Below are 16,196 nucleotides of genomic sequence, written 5' to 3'. Positions count from 1 at the left end.
GACTTGAAAAAACAAGTGTAGTCATTTCCAGTATGGCTTCCTCAGTTTGTTAACATTGTTTAAGAAGCCCTTTGTTTTCATCTCAGCTAAAGAAGCAATTTTAAATTTATGCTTCCTCAATTCAGTGTTTTCAAACACTCCCTGTGATCTCAGAGATCTGAAACTTTTATGCCTCAAGAAAGCTTTGCTGTATTTTTCTGCACCCATCACCCACTTACTCCTGCTTTTAGGGAGTGCAAGGGCTGCAAACGTTCTTGGTGCTTCTTTCTAAGCCTTATCACCATTTAATTTAGCATGGTTCTGACTTTCTGTGGCTTTAATAGTAATAGGCAATCAGTAATTTTACCAATGGTGCCTTTACGTAGTAAGAGCACTCTTCTTTCTGGTTGCCCTGTTACAGAAGGAATGACCAGAAGGACAATTTTCTTTCTCTCCTGGGCAGGATGCATCTAAATAAAAGCAGTTCCCTCCTTTTACTCCTACCCCCCACAATACATATCATCCAGCTGTGATTTCAGCAAAAGCTCACCAAGATTTGAATAAAACTTGCTGTTGTTATTCGTGGTTTTTTTTTTCTCCCCAAGAGAAGCAAGGAGCCAAAGTTCCAACTGAGCAAAATAAAATTAAAAGTAGATCAGTTTTTTCTGTCTCAGTGGCATGTGCTATGGTATATAATATATGTTCCCTGCTTCACAAAGGAAATGAAAGAATGAACTTATATGACTGATGAAATAAAGATATCAAAGTATTACTTGCCCCAGCTGATATGTGCACTTCACATATAATTACTATTTAATATCTTTGTTTCCTACAAACCAGGAAAAAAGCTTACCCTCTCACACAATTCCCTCTTCTAGTAAATAAGCTGATGCAGAATATTCTAGACTTGCAGCTTCTACTTCACTTTCTTCTTGAATTTATTCTCTTCTTTGCAAAGTAATGTGGTCTACAAAATGAAGCTATTTAAAATCCTAAATGAATAAGTGTTATAAAAATAATAAATTAGTATACAAGACTGACTTGCACAAAACATATGTTACACTCTGAAATATATTTAGACATGAGTGCATAATTGCCTGTTCCTTTTCTAATGGCCTGAAGCACAGAACTAAATCTGAACTCCTCCCGAAGTCGGAAACGACGGCGCGCCGCCCCCTCCACACTTCCCAGGAACTCAGGCCCTCACGTGCTGCCTGCAGCCTCCACAAACTCCAGCTGAAGAGCAGCAAATGGCCAGCAGGACAAAGATGGGGCAGATGGAAAAGAGGGCAGTGAAGGGTTAGGGTGAAGGGCAGCAAGACCAGGAGCCCGCACTGTGAGCACTGCTGGGGCTGGGGATGGAGATCCTGCCGCGCCACCTCCAGCCCCAGCTCAGAAATTAAGGGAGTCCCTGCACTTGGTTCTCTCCCAGGAATGCCCAGGAATGCTTCTGGCCCTGCCCAGCAGCCCCCCTCAGCCCAGCTGGCCTCCAGCCCTGCCTCCTCCCAGGATGGATGCCACACCTGCTCCTGGACTGGCCCTTTGGCTAAGGGGCCATTCCATCGCTATTCCATCCTCAGGTTCTACGTTCAGGGAGCTTTCTGCCCAGTCCCTTGCTGCTCCTGATGGCATCCCTGGGCCAGGTTCAACCCCCCACAGACAAGGCTCTGGGTCAGGTTGGTGGCCCACAGACACAGACAGTGTGAACGTAACTTGAGTCACCATGGAGTTAAACAAAGACAGCCAATTGCTCTGGAACACTGAGCCTTCTGCTCATTCCTCGAAAAAGAACAACCTCCAAACCACAACCATCTTTATTTGGATGTGTTTACAGACTCTGTTACTTCTTTTTCTTTTTTTGACAAAAGGTTTCAACAGAAAAAAAATGTATTAACTACATTCCAGTCCAGCTTCTCTGAAAACACTGGTTGGCTTGGAGTTGCACAGCATTTCACAGGTGTGTTTAATGTTCATGGAGAAGGGAAGTGGCTATCCTCAACTCTCCAGGAACCTCTCCCTCTGCAAACAGAGCTGTCACCCCTGGTGTCACATCCAGCAGCCCACGTGCACACCTAAGCTGTTGACAGAATTTCTCCTGGCAACTTCTTTCAGCAGCACAGCTCCCATGGAGACAGTGAGGCCGTTCTCAGAGACTCACCTTACACAGTGAGGCGGCAAAGTTGGACCTCCATTAATTTTAAGGTACTACACAGAGTCCTTCACCTACAAACTCAAGCATCGCCGAAAAAAAACAGTTTTTATCATCACCTTAATTGTCCTAAAGACAACTGACAACAAAAAAAAAGTGTGGTTTGCAAGTGGCATTACTTCCCACTATGAAAGTATGGACATTTATAACATTTAATAGTATTTATAGAGCTTGAGCTAAACAGCAGCAAAATCCAGTGTGTGGAGGCTGGGAGGGCACGGCACAGGGTCAGACTGGCAAAAACCTGGTGGGAGCTGACTTCTTGTAAGAGGCTCTGTATTTCTGAAAGCTCAGAAGCAGAATTTTCCCTTCCATATGCAGACAGGCACTTGCATTTTTCCTTGGCAAAACTGGCAATGAAATCAGAAGGAAAACTCATGGTAAAAATGGGCCATTTTCAGGAAAACAAGCGTGAAAACAGTCACAGCTCAGCCTCACCTTCTGTGTTGAGATCTAAAGCAGAAAAAGACTGAAAACCTTGGATTAACTATTTCCTGAGAAATTAAGGCCCATTTTTAATCCTGAGCGCTTCATATAGGATTTTGCTTTCTGTATATGTTGTTTTTCTTGATTTTTTTTCCCTAATCAGCTTTCCTATCTCTCCAAGGTTTTTTGTAGCACTCGAGTGATTCAGGTGGTATAGCCAGATAAATAACGGAGTTATTATCTTTATAATAAATCTCTTTGTAATAAATGCACCTTGTAGCTTGATTTACAGCAAAATCCTCCACCTCCTCTTACTTCCATGATGAGACCTACTTAAGTCAGTGAGATAATTAAGTTTTTAGTACAACTCTGGTTAGTGAGCAGAATGCAGTTCTGATAAAATGAATCAACTAGCTCCAGTCTGATACTCAGAAGGTGTTGGTGATTTGGGTATTGTTCTTAATGTGCTCTGAAAAAAGCACATTTTTTTTACATTAAACCATTAAACCCCATATAGGACACAATTCAGATCATCTTTTACATTCAAGTATTTCTTTTGGAATGGCAAAGTTGAAGTTCAGCCAGCCTAGCAGTGACACCTGCAAACTGACAGTCACCCCCTTACATTAAAATGGAAAGATTTGCATGAATGTGTTTTAAAATGACAGGAGACAGGAATTGGAGCTTCTAAGTAAGTTAGACTAAAATTTTAAGAGTGAAATGCCTAAAAATAGGCCCCTGAATGCATAGTTAGGCACCTATATAGAGACTGCTTGATTTTCAGTTGTTCTGATCACCCAGAGCTCCCATTAACTTCAGGAGCAACTGTGGATACTCAGCTGTTCTAGAAATCAAGCCACTTTTATTCAAGGGTCTAAATATGGATGTCTGTGCCCAAGTTTGGGGGGAAAAATAGAAAAAATAAAAAAAGAGGTCTGGTTGCCTTTTTTTTTTTTTTCCCAACAGAAGACATTTGATAAAAGAGAAGAAATAGCCAAGTTTCATTCTTCTTTCCCGTTACAATGCCTGAGACTGAATCAACAGAAGAATTAATAGTGCAACACATCTGTGCCAGGAGATTTTGTCTGAGGTGAATGGAAATCTATTCCAAGATCAGTAGCTCTTAATTAGCAATCTGAAGCATTCCACAGATATTTCATATTCTGAGACTGCAAAGTGTTACCAGGCCACCTAAATCTTTTTCATAGTATTTCAGTGTTGCCATTAATAAGCTTCTCAGGCTGGTCTGAGGAACTTTGCAAGATTAACTTTGCAAATCTGTATGTATTAACTATTTAACTATTTCAGAAATGCCACTTTTTTTTGCTTTTGGATCAAGTACAGCCAGCAGAATTGAACATATTTTTAAATACCATGAACTATGAAGAAGGGAGAATTAGGCCTTTAATTCTATCATATGCACTTGGTTGTCAGAAGACTTCTGAATGCTGTTTGCTTAAAGACCTCTTTTGTAAAAGTAATCCTGAGTTGGTTTTGTGTCTAAGCCATTGCCAGTTCATGCTGAAGTGCATAAGAGCCAGTCACATGATAGAAAATCTGCAAAAAAAAAAAAAAGAAAATTTATGATGGAATTATATATGACTATAAAGCTGCAAGTGTCAAGGAAGTAACAAATTAAAGGCATGCCAGATGAGGATGATAGATATTTGTTTGTGCATGTGCATAAAATATGATGTAATATCCATTAATATATTTCTGTTTGTAGAATATGAACTGAGGATTCTTGCTGCTGTGTTTGGAAAGAAAAAGTAAAAAGCACAGACTCTTGCTGCTCTTAACTAAGATTTCAAAAAGAGCCAGGTAGAAGCCCATGCTTTCCTCTGGCATCTGGTTTTGACTATTTCAGTATGTTTGTTTTATTGAATATATTGACTGGGAACATTTTATCTTCCATGTTTTTAGACAGCATGGAACAGCAAGAGCTTTGGTCATGGCTGGGGCATTTGTGCAATTCCTGGCAGATAAGAGACAAAACCCTTGAGAAATCAGAACAAATGGTGCAACACAGTCACTGGCTGTGTTCTAACAGCCAGCAGTGATGGCAGTGGCAAAGAGAAAGCTCATGCTGCTCTCTCATAACCAGGGACATAATTTTAGGTCAAGTGTGAGGCAGAGGGAGCAAGACAATATTATTCTCATTGCAGGAGTGAGCCAGGGGTTTCAGCAGTCATGAATATTAACCTGACATCTTTAAGCTGTTCTTAGAATCTTTCTTAAAACATGTCAATATTCCAAAGGAAAAAAAGGTGAGGAAAGGGAAAAGACTGGCCCCTATACCTCATGTTTTCCCAGCAGCAGCAACAGGATAATGATCCTCAGATATTTTTCTTGGTAAAAGGTAATATCACCTCCTCTCCTGGGCTTAATGAGCATGAAAGTCAGGACCAAAAAGCCTTCATATTTTGGTAGTTCCAATGACACTTCACTGTTCCAAATTGCACTGCATCCTTTGGGGTTGATACCCTGTGCCACTGAGGTAGATCATGGATAGACAGGTCAGAATCTTTCTTCCCACTGGGAACTTCTTCCCCAGGAAACAGTCAACATGTAAAAATTTCTCTATCAGCAGCACCCATGCACAGGATGAGATGGAACTTTCCTCCACACCATGAGGAGTTGTGGCACGGTGACACAAAGGGTCTGTGAGGGTCAGTCACAGCTAGCAGTGAAGAGAACACTGCCATGCATTTGAAAAGACTCTGTACACGCACAAACTGAGCCCTTTCTGCCCAAATTGTGTACAATTTTACACTGCCAGCATGGCCTAGACCATGGTCAGCTGCCCCAGCATCAGAGCCCCAGGTGTCTGTAAGGGCAGCTCAAACTTCAATAAACACTGGGCTGGAAGTGAACCTGTCATTCATAATGAATTAGAGGGATGCAGAAGCAGCAAGCCAGCACTTTTAGGAAGATTATTTCTGTCCTTCACGAGTTGTAAGCTGCCAACAACCAACCTGTTGCTCAATGTCTCCCAGTAAACTACTGGCACCCAGGCGGAAGAGCTCCGGCATCAGCCACTCCACTCCCAGCTCCTCCTTCACCAGCATGAGCCAAGTGATAGCTTCCTTGGCTGTCCTAATGCCCCCTGCAGGTTTAAATCCAACCTTTAGAGAGAGAGAAAAATAAATAAATAAAAGTTCAATACACGTTTTCATCCATCAGCAGCCCTAGAAGAGCAATCAATGTTTGTACAGCTGCAGTCTCAAAGTGCCTGTGGTGTAACAGCTCTACCTGGCAAGGACCTGAGTAAGAGCCTGAAGAGAGAGGCAGGTCTTCAAGCAGCTCTTCAAAATGCAATTTATTGTATCCAAGATGTTACAAGAGTCCAGAGTCATGGGTGGCAGAGCCATGGCTACAGCTGCCAGCTCCAGCTGCAGACAAGCCTGAAGACCCTTTAATTTTGGTTACAATGCATTATATACTTTTCTTTGCTGAGCATCTTAATACATAAGAACCAATCTATACCTTTACTGTTACCTACAGCCTATCATAACTACTATCATTACCATATTATGGCTAACACTATCCAGTCACATGAGTTAGTGTGCTACAGTTTAAGCTTAAAGTTGTTTTTCAGTTTTCTTGCAGTGGAAAATTCTTAGACCTTTTTTCAACTTGCCACATTGACATGTCTTGTTTGCCTGGGGTATCTTTCTGCTTGGTAAAGACATCTTTTTGTTTGTGGTCAGCTTATTCTTTGGTCTAAGTCCTCAAATCTCTTCCCAACTTGCCTTAACATTTGTCTTCTTAGTTGTCCAGCAAGACTGGCTCAGCAATTGTCAATTTACACATCTATTATTCTTCTATATCAAAACCTGATTCCATCTCTATTCCATTCTCAGGTTCTACATTCAGGGAGCTTTCTGCCAAGCGTACACATCTGTGAAACTTTCTTGTCAAACGTTCATCCTGCCCAACAGACCTGGCTGCAAACAGCACAAGGTCTGGACTGGAACTGGGAGCTACCAAGCCTCAGCCATCACTGCCAAAGGTGATTTTCATGCTGAGGGAGCAATACTTTTGACCCCTGTGCACTTCCTCAGGAGCTGGGCTTGAGGTCTAATGGGAGAAATTTGTCTCTAGAGCAAGGGATTTAGGCAGGACTGGGATATTTGCATGATCACATAGTGCCCACAGTGTCATCATCACCTACTGCCAATCTAACTCCAAATACACAGCAACAACTGCACAACCATAAATAACTCTAAAGATGCTGCATGTCAGGTGGCTGACTCGTGGACAGCAGTGAGAACTGGCTGTGTTTCATAAAAAGCCTGTGCAGCACAGTTACACACGATTTGGCCGTACATTCAAACCTACCAGAGGTTTAATTTTCACTAAATTTTTTCAAATGGGAATTCAATGATGTCTGTCTTTATCAAAAATTGAAAGGTCTGTGTTTCACAGGACTTCTGTCCCCCCCCAGGTGTGCTTTCAGTCCCTCGGTGTGGGATGTGTGTCACATCTGAAGGTGAACTGCCACGTCTGCAAAGGCACAAACACCCAGTAAAACTTGTCTTCGAGGCAAAGCATGTCTGGAATCCCACGATGGACCTGCTGTGCACTTGGCATACACCCCTAATGCCAGTCCTTTGGTTAGGTGCCATTTAAACACAAGGCAGAGCTTGTGACACTCAGCTATCAAATCCCTCATCAAAAATGCCAAAATGTTGGCCTGTAGCAGCCACCTAAACTCTCGAAAAGCAAGGGGAATCAGGAAAAGTTCCTCCTGTATAAAAAAAAGATAAATCTGAACAACACAGTGATTCTTCTTCTGTTTCCTTCTGCCTTTACATTCTGCAAGAATTATCATTTTGTTTTTGCATTCACGCTCCCGAAACCTCACTGCACTGAGGATTTCCTTGTGCCTTTTGGACATAATAGCGGAATCAGAAAGTATCTGGTTTTCAATGTGTTTGGTAATCTTTTTTATATAGTGATTTCAGGACCAACAAACACAGAATAAATCCTTCTCTCATGCTGGAGCATTGTGATAATGGCATATTTCCAATAAGATTAAAAGGAATAAAAGCAGGAAAAGCTTGATAAATCCAAACCACGAAAACTGTTTTTGTGGATGGACAAATAGATGTGTGAGTGTATGCATACATCTGTTAACATTAGACTTCCAAAAAGAATTTTAAGCCCAGCAACTGGAAAGGTGACTTCTAGATAACAAACAGAAACAGCTGGAATCTGCTTTCCCTCAGGAAGAGAAATTCTAATGAAATTTGAATTCAGATTTCTTTCTAGAAATATGACGTCTCTTTGAGATAATCTGTGGCAAAAACAAGTAAAACAGAGTTAATAAGAGAATTAAAACCATAATTCAGAACTCCTTCCCCTTTTAGCAGATTCTGAAAGCTCTTTTCTTTGCAAAAAAAGCTGACAAAGACAAGCCTGTCCTCTCCTCCATTTACCAGCTTTCCAAACAGCACATCTGACTGCCATAAAAACGTAAAAAGGAAGGGGGGTTGGAATTTAATTCAAGAGCAGTACAAAGTCCAGCTACCACTTTCCTGCTGTTTCACAGTATTTCATTATTTTGCTTAATAAGTTCATCTCCTCAAGAATTTTCTCTTCACCTTACATTATTAAAAGTAATAAGTTTTTCTGGATTGGGGGTTTTCCCAACAGAAAAACCAATTTATGTATGTCCTTCAATAATGACAGGAAAAGATTATTTCCCATTATATTGCACACTTTTCATATCACCACCACAGCTTATCAGTCAATAAATGTTACTCTGCAACTTGTTCCTTTCCTTGAAGAAGTTTAATTTCTGTATTAACCTGTTTTTCCCAGGCAACGCCTTGCTAGAAAGCATCCCTACAGCAGCAAAATTAGTTTGTTAAAGAAACCATTTAGAAATTTCTTGTCACTGATAATATTGTCTTCAGTTAATAAAGGTACATAAAGTCAGTTTACATCTAATTCACTGGCACACACATGCACACGGACACAAGCACTTACTCTTAATAACACATTTCACACCATGAATGCCTGCTTTGAAAGCAAAAGGTGAATTCAACGTTTATATCCAATTATGGGGACAAAGCAGTGCTAAAGCAGCAGGGACCAGCTTGTGGCACCCAGCACTGCTGCCCAGGGGGGTCGCTGGCCCCAGGGATCTGCCTCACGCTGGGGCACGGGCAGTGCTCCCACAGAAACAAAGACTATTGGAGCTGCTCCAATTATTGTGTGGCAGAGACAGGGGCAGGAGGGGAAAGGAGGAGTGGGGCCAGCCCAGGGATCCATGCTGGCCTCATCTAGATGGCTACAGAGGGTAGATGGACACACCTCCAACCTGGTGTCACACGTTCCGACAGCCCCCGAAGCCTTCTCAGCCCCCATCCCACTGCTCATCCCATCTGCTGACACTGTACCTTGCAAGGCCCCCTGCAGGAGGGACAGAGGAGAAGCTGGAGAGGAGGGAAAGGTGGCCAGAAATGGGGAGAGGCTCTTAGCTGGAGATACAGCTTCCTGCCCTGGTGCTGAAGGGGAGGACAAAGCCCACTGCTGAACACCTGCACCAGATCCAACTGGCAGCCCCCACCTGCCCCTGGAAAAAGGAAGTGAGAGGTGGCTTTAGCCCTCCTGGGAATCTCCTCCCTTCTCACTGTTTCAGCAAAGGGAGGAATGCACAGTTCATCACTGGCTTTGCTGTCTGTTCCCCTTTTCTCCACTGACCTCACCTGACAATGACCTGATCGATAGACATTAAGTACCAGGATATAAAGTTCTTCCAACCCCTGCCCCCTCTCTCCTTCCTGCCATCCCAAGCAAGGGGATACAGCTGGATCTGCCTCCTTGTCCCCTTGGAAAGCCTCTCTGGCAAGGGAGGAAAGAGCAAAATGCATCCCTCGGGTTGCCAGGACAAAGTCAGAAAACACAGCCGTGTACACGGGGCAGTCTCGATGGCTCTACAGTTGTAAAGCTCTGCTGATGGTTTTGGGAGCATGTCAGCCACTACCAGCCCTGTTATTAATGGACATGACCACCTAAATGGTGAAACAAAATTCAAATCCAGATGCAGCAGGGAACTCTTTGATTGCATGAGCATTTACGAAATGAAGCCACAGTTCTTCAAGGCAGAAAACACAAAAGTAAAAAATAAAAATAATATTAGCAAGTCAATCCTATCACATCCTTACTTCTTTCTGAGTGAGCCTGTTTGGTTAATTTTTACAGAGGAAATGAGAACTACCTTGTAGCCAGTTTGCCAGTAGTACTCCTTAATGGCTCGCATCATGACTATGCCAACGGGAAAGGTCGCGTTTTCCACCTCCTTTCCTGTAGATGTCTTTATAAAATCAGAACCTGAAAGGAAGCAAAATGTTTTATAGCAGTTTTAGAGCAAGAGTCCCTCTGCACATACAGGTTCACAGCCTCAAAGATGACCTCCTGCTTCACAGCAATTCTGAGGCGTTCCTTTGCACGTATGTCCCCGTGGTGTACGTAAATCAACATTTTAGTATTTCCACCAGCATCTCTGAGAATTATTTGTATCAGGTTTTTTTAATTTAACTTCGCATCTACTTGGTCTCACATCTGACAGTCTCAGTCTCACATTGTATCTCCTGCAGCTGTTTTTAAGAGAAGGGAAAGATATCTCATATGCGTTTACTAAAACAGCTGTGTAACACTGTAAACCAAGGGAAAACTCCCCTTTTATGCATTTTGCACTTGTAACATTGCAAGTTACTGTACTTAAATCCACGGTCTGATTTAATGCACTAACAAGGTCAAAACATCTGTGTTCTTTAAAGAACAAGAGTTAGCCTTGGCTTATTTTTTCCTGTTTTCTCACTAGTGAATAATACTCTCCACTGCCTGCCTTAATACTTATGCAACATTCTTGTGTATTCTTGCTGTTCTGCCTTGGCTTGAAAGAAATCCTGAAGCACAGCGTAACAAAAAGCTAAGAAACTAACAAAAAAATAATGTGCCTTGCAGTGCATGATCCAGCATTGAGAGAACACAACGACAAAACTTCCTTAATTTCATTAGGACGCACTTCACCCCTAGGAACCTACTTCTTAGAAAAGGTGTACTGTGGGATCATTAATTATCAGAAGTAATTGGAAGAAGAAGAGGGATAATTCAAACATCATGTAGCAGTGCATCATCCACTTAAGTCAATTGGAACTGCATCTGCTTCCACTTCAAATTTGGCTTGGGGTCCGTTTTGTCTCTTATGTGAATGATGATGCCTCTCCAACGTCCCCTGGAGTAGGGAAGGGAAGTTTCAGCACTGGCTCCAAGTAAGGAGTTGCCTTGACTGCATTCTGTGAGCTGCAGCACACTCCAGGGAGAGCCTTCCTGATGGCACAGCCCAGGGGCACGCAGCTGGGTCTCAGCCTGACGGCAAGGCAGCACAAACCCCGGCCTGTTTCTCTGCCTTTAGGCACAATCAAGTGGTTCCACCAACTCTGGGGTTTCAAAGACCACACAGTTTCCTCTGTAGGCTTCCTGACTAGGCACCGTGTCAGCCCAGTGCTGGTTCAGTTGCACAACTGTGACAACGTCCATTCTGGAGAGAAACAGCTATTTGCCAGAAAGATTCTAACTCCACAGTGCAAAATGTGCAATTAATAGTTGATAGGGCTTTGCAGAGAATGGAGCACACAGGAGAGACAATTGACTTGCACATTTCAGAGCTGCTCCCTTCCAGAGAGACATCTGATAGCCACATTAAAACAAGGAGCAGTGGAAGTGTAACTTCAGCATCACCAAATTATATTTTTAATTTCCCTTTCAAAATGTAGCACTTAAAGTCCTTCAGTGCAATACTTCTCGTTTTTTCTGCTATAAGGTAAGTCAAAGCTTTTTATAAGTCTTATAATTACAAGTCTCTATGGTACAGTTTCATTAAAAACTTTCATTAAACAACAGCTGCCCTTGTATATGGTCTTCTAATCAATTTGGTCAAACAGAATGACTTCTAATCAGCTGTTGATAAAAATAGAAGATGAAATTTTAATTCTAATAGATTAACCACAAACTCAAGATAGTCTTCAAAATCCATCTAGTTCTATTCTCCAGTGGATTTAACGACTATTCAGCAACTCATTACTAAATAGAACAAGATGAACATTTTCCAGTTCATTAAAGAAATGTACTATGTATTTTTGCATTGTCCTCATGATTCGTTACAGGGAGTCTTAATTACAAGATAATGGATAATGGTTATTAAATGCAGACTCCAGTAATGAAGCTCTATTCATTTGCGAGCCTCAGAGACTGCAAAGAGGGGAAAATAAAATTACTAGCTTCAAAAGATTAACGGATCAAATTATTATTCAATTTTGAAAATCTCATTCAGACTTCACAGAAACAAGAAGAGATTAAAAACTAGTATTAGTACAAAAGTTGTGCATTTATATATTTATTTTTAAATAATATCTTAAGGCTATTATGAGAATAATCAGCTTTAGATGTGATTATTAGACAAACACACAGCCAATTAAGTAGCATCCTCTAACAATGAAAACAATACATTTTTATTTGCTGAACAAATTCTTTTTATGGCACAAGAGCTTGCTAGCAGGGCTGCAGGCAGCCTCTTGCAGAGGACAGAGGAGCCACACTAGCACAGAGAGCCACGGCAGAAGGTGCTGTTAATGTTTGGATTTCAGCAATGAAAAGGGGGATTTAAAAATCAAGTGCTGACATAAAAGGCACCTCATTAAGCCAACTTTATGCCAACCTTGTGATAATAAGGGAGTTTCACCCGGTCTATTTCTTACTCAGGTTTCCAAAAACAAGTTGAAGGAAATTAAGTTCAGAAGGAGTTTCACCTGGAAATTTAGGTGATGATTTAGAAACCTGAGTTTTATCACCCATCTTCTCATCTTCCTGTGAATGGATACACTCAAAAAATCAAGACTAAGGCTAAAATGCACACTGAATGGCTTTCCCCTTCCTTAGAGTAGATTACATGATTCAATGAAGCATTAAATCCAAGATTGTACAAAATCAGTTATTCAGGGTAGATTTCTAGGCCTGGTGAGCCTGGAAAAGACCAGGCCTAGACCCTTTCTACTTTTATTTTCCAGTGTGAAGCCACAACAGCACATTTCCTTTCAAGGCAGCAAGTCATGCTGAACCAGTTCATCTCACTGAAGCAGGGAGATGGGATGAGCTCAGCTGGGTAGAACATGGTGCAGCAACACCAAGGTTGTGGGTTCCACACACACAGGCCATTCACTTCAGAGCAAGTCCATTATATTTTTCCTGTTCTAGACACACAGCCTCATTTATGAATGCTCTGGTCTCCCAAAAGGTCAGAAGAGCTTCCAGAACTGGCTTGCCCTGTGGCTATCCTGTACATCTACAGAAATTTCCAGCCCACACAAGATTGAAGCAGAGCATGAGAAGTGGAGAATCTTATTCAGACGACAGCATCCAGGAAACACACTCTGATTCCATAATTAAGCAATAAGGAATAATAAGCAGTGTAATAAATGTGGAGCAATCACAACCTTTTGGTTGTGAAGTGTTTCAAATGCCCTTGGGGAATGATTATCTCCTGATACCTACAGACTCTGTGTTGCTGCCTTAGTCTCAATAAAGAACAAAGATGTGGCTGGCAGTTTTAAACAATAGTTTAGAGAGAGAGATGCTTGCAGAGGGACAATTATGTGCTACTCTGTAAGTATTTGCAATGAGCACAAATACATCTTCATTGCTGCAACTGAGTTATAACAATATGGAGTTCTCCCAGGGAGAACACAAAGCCTTCCAAGACTTCCAGGACTGGTGGCAAGAAGTGGCATCAAACCCACCTGCTGGTTCTGCTGACAAGGCAGCAGTGACAAAATAGCAGCGTATCAAATGTGCATGAAGTCCCATTAGCAAGTCATCTTTCTATTTTATGAGCACCCAAACTAAGGGTCTTCTGATTCACACACAAATTAGCCTTACTAGGGGTGACCAGGTTAACAACCCTCTGAAAATAAGAGGCAGGGCAAGATATAAAAGGCTAATGTAGCAGCTAATTCTTGTCAGTTGAGTCATCCTTAATCGTCCCACTTACACGTCCTTATCCTGCTCCAGCAGAGAGATAAAACACATTCATTCCCCCTTAGCTTAACTTTGCCATCCAGGAGAAGAGAATACAGAGCTGTGAGAGCTCACTGTAGCAGCAGCTCAGCAGGTAGCTTCAGCTCCACGACACGGGGCTGCACTGCCACACTGCTTGGTTGGGTGCCAATGCACGTTTTCACACGCGTGTGCCTCGGCTACCACTGAAAAATGCTGGCTTATGACTTGGTCTGTCGAGAACTGCCCCTTTTTGCAACTCTTTCTGAAAAAGTGCCTGCACAGAGGGGAAAAAAGCAAAAATCCCATCACAGGCGTCCACGTTTAGTGTCTGTTTACAAGGAGGACAACCTTCTGAAAACCCATCCCATCATCCCAGCTAGGAAAGAATGGATGCTCCCTTTACTGAACAGCACCTCCAGTAACAGGAGTTCTGCAGGCCAAACGATGCCCCTAGGAACACTTACACATGCACACACAGAGGGACAAATTATCAAGTCCACACTTGTGCAAAATTCCCTGTAGATGGTGTCTGAAAGAATTCAGCGTTGCTGAATTATGCACAGCTTGCTCATGCGCCGTTGCAGCATCTGCCACAGGTCTCCACAGAATATTATTATTAATTAGTATTAGTTTCTCGTGTGTTCATTTAAAATGTTTCTTTAGAAGGTTCAGCAGGAAGAGCCATAGCACCTTCTGTTGCTCGGCTACACAGCATAGGCACTTGTTATTTTTAGAGCATTCCTTCCAACCCAATCCCTATGTGGCATGGAGCAAGAGGAGATAAATAATTGACACGTGCTCTGGGTCCAAAGACCACAGCTGGAACCCCTGTCAGTGGTGGCTCCTGGTGGCACTGGTGGCCTGGAGCCACCCTGAAGCCCAGAAGCCAGGGTGCAGGATTCAGGCAATTATGTGCTGCTGGAGCAGCCATTCCTCCTCCTCTCCAAAGAGGAAGCAGCAGGAGTGACTTGTTATGGGACAACAACGAAGCTTAAGGAATTCCTCTATTGTTATCCACTTGTTAAATCTCATTTACCAGGACGCCATTTTTCTTCTTTAAAAGGATGTGCCCTTTACACATACTGCACTCAGGGGTGTTACAGTGTATGACCTGCATTAACCTTATTTCTTTTTGCAGATGGCACTACTGGAACTGCTGAAGCAGTTTGCCTAATGACACATGACAAGCCAAAGGCAGAAAAAAGAAATAAATCAAGGAATCCCAACAGCTAATCCTAACCTTACTATCACTGGGAAAAACCAGAGATTTCTCTCAGCTTACCCACTTGCAGTGCTAATTTCCCCTACAAGTCATTCTGTGGGCTATTTTTTGCCACACTCCTGATTTTGAGCAAGACTCAAAATACAAGAGACATCAGTAGAAACCTCCCTCTCTAGCACAGTGCACCCAGGGCAGGAGGCAGTGCTGGTGGCACAGCTCTGGCCCTAAATTCCCAAATTCATGGCCTCCTCCAGTAGTTACTGATGAAGAAACATAAAGCTTGGCCTGTCCTTTCAGACTGAATGCAAACACCCTCAGCACTGAGCTACCGAGTCAAAAACCAAAATCCTGTGGGAGAAAATGGACTTGATTTGAAAATCTCCCCCTTTAAGCTTCCTTTACAAACACTGAAATTCATTGCATCACTTCCTTGTTCACGTTTAAATTAACCTAAACAATGATAAACTAGCTGAAAGCGTGATATAATTAAAACAGCACTGGTCTAGGTCAGGCTTTTTCCCTCTTGGCATTCCTGGTTTTGGATCAATACATCTCAGGCTCTCAAAATGTTGTCCTGTACATGACATATTACAGACCGAGGCTAAAACCCTGATATATCTACCAGTAATAGCACTGCAATTTGGAAGAAAATAATAAATATGCATGATGGCTTAGAATCACAGCACTACGTGGCATATTGCATTCCATGTTTTAGCAACCACATTTAGCTTTGTGCTTTTTAACGTTGATAACAACTTTGAAACAAATATGTTAACATTAAAGCTCAGGTACACTTACGTATTGTCTATTAGCTTGTAACAAAATTACTCAAATTGAAGAAATAGCTGTTTAAAATCAATTTGGAAATACTCCACACTGAATAAAGCAAGTAGAAAATCAGTCTACTTTATCAAGAAGGTGCTATGAATTTTAAAGATTTAAAAAAATCCACCATCCATAATGCAGCCAAAATCATGACACTTCAATGTCATTTTGAGTGTTTTTCAACACTTGATGTTAAAAGCAGTTTAAGATTCTGTTCCTACGCTAACCCAGAGAAAGGCAGGATTGATTTTTGAGATTTAAAAGCCCATGCCTTAATGCTGCAGTCAGAACCCGTCCAGCAGGCAGCCTCTTTGTCATGCAGAGGACAGACAGCAGCATCAGCCCCTCTCCCACACTGTCCCCTCCAGCCAAAGGCAGCTGGCACAGCTGAAGGCCTCAGTACCACAGGGATTTCCAGCATCAAAGGCATTTTCCTTGAGCAATTGGAAAGGTCAGTGTTTGGGCTTC

General features: G+C 42.2%; 1 protein-coding gene across 1 annotated transcript in view; it reads right to left on the bottom strand.

Moving 5' to 3' along the window:
• Nucleotides 1-1,775: 1,775 nt before the first annotated feature.
• Nucleotides 1,776-16,196, bottom strand: part of DERA (deoxyribose-phosphate aldolase) — a 46,905-nt gene continuing 32,484 nt past the window's right edge. Inside the window, exons 7-9 of the mRNA XM_053942882.1 lie at nt 9,843-9,955; nt 5,590-5,739; nt 1,776-4,171 (exon numbers count right to left, since the gene is read on the bottom strand). Coding sequence (XP_053798857.1) covers nt 4,115-4,171; nt 5,590-5,739; nt 9,843-9,955 — 320 coding nt within the window. The 3' untranslated portion in view covers nt 1,776-4,114. The remainder of the gene's footprint in view (nt 4,172-5,589; nt 5,740-9,842; nt 9,956-16,196) is intronic.

This window comes from Vidua chalybeata, chromosome 5, assembly GCF_026979565.1.
Source record: "Vidua chalybeata isolate OUT-0048 chromosome 5, bVidCha1 merged haplotype, whole genome shotgun sequence".
NCBI lineage: Eukaryota > Metazoa > Chordata > Aves > Passeriformes > Viduidae > Vidua > Vidua chalybeata.
This window is presented reverse-complemented; position numbering and strand designations above follow the sequence as displayed.